The sequence below is a fragment of the Zea mays genome, chromosome 1, assembly GCF_902167145.1.
Source record: "Zea mays cultivar B73 chromosome 1, Zm-B73-REFERENCE-NAM-5.0, whole genome shotgun sequence".
NCBI classification, from domain to species: domain Eukaryota; kingdom Viridiplantae; phylum Streptophyta; class Magnoliopsida; order Poales; family Poaceae; genus Zea; species Zea mays.
In genome coordinates this window covers 224,904,416-224,908,995 of record NC_050096.1, presented here as the reverse complement: position 1 = coordinate 224,908,995, position 4,580 = coordinate 224,904,416, and the positions used below count along the sequence as shown (strand labels likewise).

General features: G+C 48.5%; 1 protein-coding gene across 1 annotated transcript; it reads left to right on the top strand.

The window, feature by feature from the left end:
* The first annotated feature begins 469 nt into the window (after window positions 1-469).
* Window positions 470-4,368, top strand: LOC103643335 (uncharacterized). The gene is made up of 2 exons (XM_008666495.3): window positions 470-644; window positions 786-4,368. The coding sequence occupies exons 1-2, from the start codon at window positions 531-533 to the stop codon at window positions 4,155-4,157; spliced, it is 3,486 nt and encodes a 1,161-aa protein (XP_008664717.1). The 5' UTR covers window positions 470-530; the 3' UTR covers window positions 4,158-4,368.
* The last annotated feature ends 212 nt before the right edge of the window (window positions 4,369-4,580 follow it).

The window sequence follows — 4,580 nt, the reverse complement described above, 5'->3', positions numbered from 1 at the left end:
GTCAACTAAGAGGGACGTTAGTTTAAATAAAAAATTTTAAACTTTAACTGAACTTTGAAAACAAATCATCAATACTTATGACATGACATCAAGTTAGTATTATTATTATTAGATATATTGTAGTTGTAGAACATATTTTTTAACATGATGATTTATGATAATTTCGCTTTCCCAGATTTTAGGAAGGAATTGATTCATCCGGGAAGGGAGATTTTCGTGAGAATTAGAGCAATCGCAAGCGACACGACACGAGACGACGGACAGCCGGACAGGTCGCGCCGTGTGCATATCCGTTTCGACTCCGAGGGACCCATCTCGGACCTGGCAGTCATGCAGTCAAGCTCGAGTCCAAAGTCCAAACTTCCCGCACGCCAGGCCACGTGCCCCTGGCCCAGGCCACGTGCCCGTGAGCCAGGGCCCGGTCCCACTCGCTCGTCCTCCCCATTCTCAGGCAAGGGCGCAACCGCGCAAGGCACTGTCGTTTCGCCGTTTCGGCCTCCAATTCCAAATTCTAAAACCCCAACCGCTCTATGCCTCTCCTCAACCCAACCGGATCCTCTGGTGGAACTTCCAGGGTGCCCTCGTCGGCGGCGCGCTTCTCCTCCTCTACATCGTCGACGCCGCCGTTGGTTGAAAGCTCAGAGGTGAGCGAGTCCGTGCGCGTATCCCTCCACGTGGCGTCTCTCCTCCGGCTTCGTTTTTCTCTGTTTTCTTTTTTTTCTACGGTGGTGCTCTGCGAATGGCGAATGTTGATCTCGTGCGCTTTTGTTTCGTGCTTGGGCCAGGTCATGCCTCACTCGGCGCGGCCTCCGGGGACCGGAGCCAACTTCAACCGCGCGCGCGACCAGCGCGGCACCCGCCGCGTCTTTCTGCGTCGCCCGCCGCCTCCGCTTCGGCGTCCTCCTCATGTCACAGCCAATGGTCATCGAGGCGAGGGAGGCAGCGGCGGCGGGGGAGCGCGTCGGAGCGCGGGAGAGGAGGCGGGCGGGCGGTACACGAGGCGCGGCGGCGTGGCGGACCGTGAGGTGGCGGTGAGTGCCAGCGCGGACCCTGTGGGACGGAATGCTGCGACCGTCGCCACTGGTGGTGAGGCTCCACCGCCGCGGGAGGAGGATGGCGGCGGACGAGGTGGTGTTCTTGTGAGCAAGCGCCCGTCTGCTGCGCCCGTGCTCCCACCGCCCAAGCGGAGGGCGGTCTCCGTCACTCGGCAGTTCCCACCCGCCTCCAGGTGGACCTCGGCTGCTCCTGCTCCGCTCGCTGGTGCAGATGCCGACGGAGGTTTGCGGACACGATACGAAGGGCAACGTGAGAACAGAGCTTCTGATGCATTCAAGAAGCCGGCAGTTGCTCGTCCCCTCGCGGGCCTCAAGGATGGTGTTGGTGTTGGTGTGATGTCGAGAGCGGTGTCCCCCAAAGCTGCTGGCACGAGGGTTCTCAAAAAGCCGTGTGCCAGGGATGGAGCTGCTCCAATGTCGAACACAGATCGTCATGATGCTGGATTGGTGAAATCGTCTGCTGCACATGACAGAGGAAGGGGAGCAAGGATTGATGAGCTGCGGGGGAAGAAGGGCCCGGTGACCGGCGCACGATTTCCACCAAAGCCAGAGATCATATCTACCACACGCACCTTGCTACCTGGCCATGGAAAGGATGGCGGTTGCCATAGCAAGGTGCATCGGCCATTGGAGTCTGGGCGTGCTCATGGTAGTTCTTTGGCTGATGGACGTGCTGTGGAAATTGTTGCTGCTTGCACTGGTACTAGTGCTGGAGCTGTACAAGATGGCAAATTAGAGAATGGAGAGGTTCCCTCCAAGAAGGCTTGGGGGTCTCAGGTTTCTTCCGATGCTGTTCTGCTTGATCCTGCATCTTATAGGGATGTTTCTGCAAGAGATTTCCCTGGTTTAAGTGGGAACTTTGGAAGGAAGACGCTGTCATGGGCACTAGTAAAAGATAGAAAGGTGATGAACAAATATGGTAGGACTTCGTACAGATACAACACTGTTGCTGCATCTTTTTCTAAGAATTCTTCCAAAAAACCCGTGATGGGTAAGATAGTATCTGACAGTGGTAGGATTAACAGGATGATATCTTCTGATGTTGCAGCAGAAGTGTCTGGTGAGGGCACTGTGTTGGGAAGTAAGGACATGTTTACAAATCAAAGCACAGTCAAGCCAGACAATGTGGTTCAGAAATTTGTTACAGATGCTCAGCATATACCATTTTCCAAAGGCAAGAAGGAAACCGTACGCGAAAGGTGGGTAACAACAAATGGGATTCAGGACTCTGTTGAGCTCACTAAGGATCGAGTTATGCAAGCTCCCATGTCTGCAGACATGTGCCCCATGCCCATGACACACAAAAAGAAGGCTGCCACAACTAGGGATTTCTTTGGTCACAAGAGGATGGTGAAGGCAAAAGCTCTAGGTCATCAACAGAGGATGTTTGCCTCGGGTAGTAAGAGCAAACGGGATGATGAGGTGGCTTCCAACTTGAAAATTCATGACATATTTAGGGAAATAGTTTTAAATGAAAGAAATCTCGAGCTTTACCTCAATAGTTCATCAGGCCTGCCTTCTGTGAGGTGTCAAAGGCAATATAGATACATGAATGCAGATGCTAGGAGCAGATTTAAAATGTTGTGCAGGATGTTTGAGTTTGTATGCAGGACGCTTGTACAAACTATGGAGCAGCGTTCATTGAAGATGAGAATTGACAATGAAGCTGCTAAAGTAATGAAGGCGTTACCAGGTTTTACTAAACATGGTCCTATTGTGGGACAAGTTCCTGGAGTTGAAGTTGGTGATGAGTTTCTATACAGAGCTCAGCTTGCTATTGCTGGTCTACATAGTGAGTACCGGAGAGGCATTTCCACCACCACATATAGAAATGGCATGCTTATTGCAATAAGCATTGTTGCTTCTGGAGGTTATCCTGATGAATTGGGTTGCTCAGGTGAACTGATATACACTGGTTCTGGCGGGAAGTCTGCTGTTAAGAAGAAAGATGAGGATCAAAAGCTTAAGTGTGGGAACCTTGCACTAAAGAATTGCATCAAAACAAAGACTCCTGTAAGAGTGATTCATGGATTTAAGTGTCGGAATACCGATCGAGGCAGTCATTCGGGGGCCAAACTAATCCCAAAATACACTTATGATGGATTGTATTTAGTGGTGGATTTCTGGATGGATGGTAAACCAGGTTCAAGGGTGTTTAAGTACAAGTTAAAAAAGATTCATGGGCAACCAGAACTTCCTATGCACATAGCTAAAAGATTGAAGAGCTTCAAAAGCCGTCCAGGCCTGTGCATGACTGATATATCTCAAGGGAAGGAAGCCACTCCCATCTGTGTCATTAATACAGTCGATGATGTGCAACCTGGACCTTTCCAATACACCACTAGAATTAGATATCCATTTGGGCTTACAGAAAAACACAATCAGGGTTGTGACTGCACCAATGGTTGCTCAGACTCTGAGAGCTGTGCCTGTGCTGTGAAGAATGGAGGGGAGATCCCATTTGACTTAAGTGGCGCAATTCTCAATGAGAAGTCTGTGATATTTGAGTGTGGTTCATCTTGTAAATGTCCTCCGTCGTGCCGCAACAGGGTCAGTCAGCATGATATGAAAATACCACTGGAAGTATTCAGGACAACCAAGACAGGTTGGGGCGTAAGATCTCTATGGTCCATTCCTGCTGGCAGCTTCATATGTGAGTATATCGGTGAGGTGCAGCATCAAAAGGCGGCTGACAAGAGAAGGAACAACAATTACTTGTTTGATGTAGGCCTTAACTATGATGACGAGAATGTTAGCAGTGTGTTGCTATCAAATGTTTCAGGTTTGAACTCTTCTAGCTCTTGCTCCCAGGCCATGGAAGATGTGCGCTTCACTATAGATGCATCTGTGTATGGAAACATCGGAAGGTTCATCAACCACAGCTGTTCACCAAATCTTCAAGCACAAAATGTTCTCCGGGACCATGGTGACAAAAGGATGCCACATATTATGTTCTTTGCTGCAGAGACAATTCCACCACTACAGGAACTGACTTATGACTATAATAACTCTGAAATAGATCGTGTCCAAGGTGTGAATAGAAGAATGAAATCCAAAGTTTGTCAATATAGTTCTTCGCTGTGTCGTCGGAGGTTCTACTAAGGCATGGCCGACTGATAGTCGTGTAGTAGTTTCTTGAAAAAGAAATATCCTACGGAATGCTGTCACTTGTGTTTTCATTTACCAGTTGATGACACTCAAACAATATGAGATGTTACTGCTAGTAAAGTTTCGATCCTAGTTGATGACACGAGATGCTGCTGATATTAAAGAAGTATTATTAGTTGTACTTAACCTATTCCCATTGTCTTCCTACTTCAGAATGCAGTGCATTTTCATCTTGTTACACGTAATCATTATTTCATGTCGAATGAAGCTGACATGAAATATGAATATTCCCATGTATCACTGTGCTGTTGATGGCTCCCTGATCAAAGTTTTGTACTTATGAGTGCAGTAGTGATCTTTTTTTTTTCTGTCTCGTTTAGTCGTTTGTGCTAAACAACGAACCATATTACAATTAGA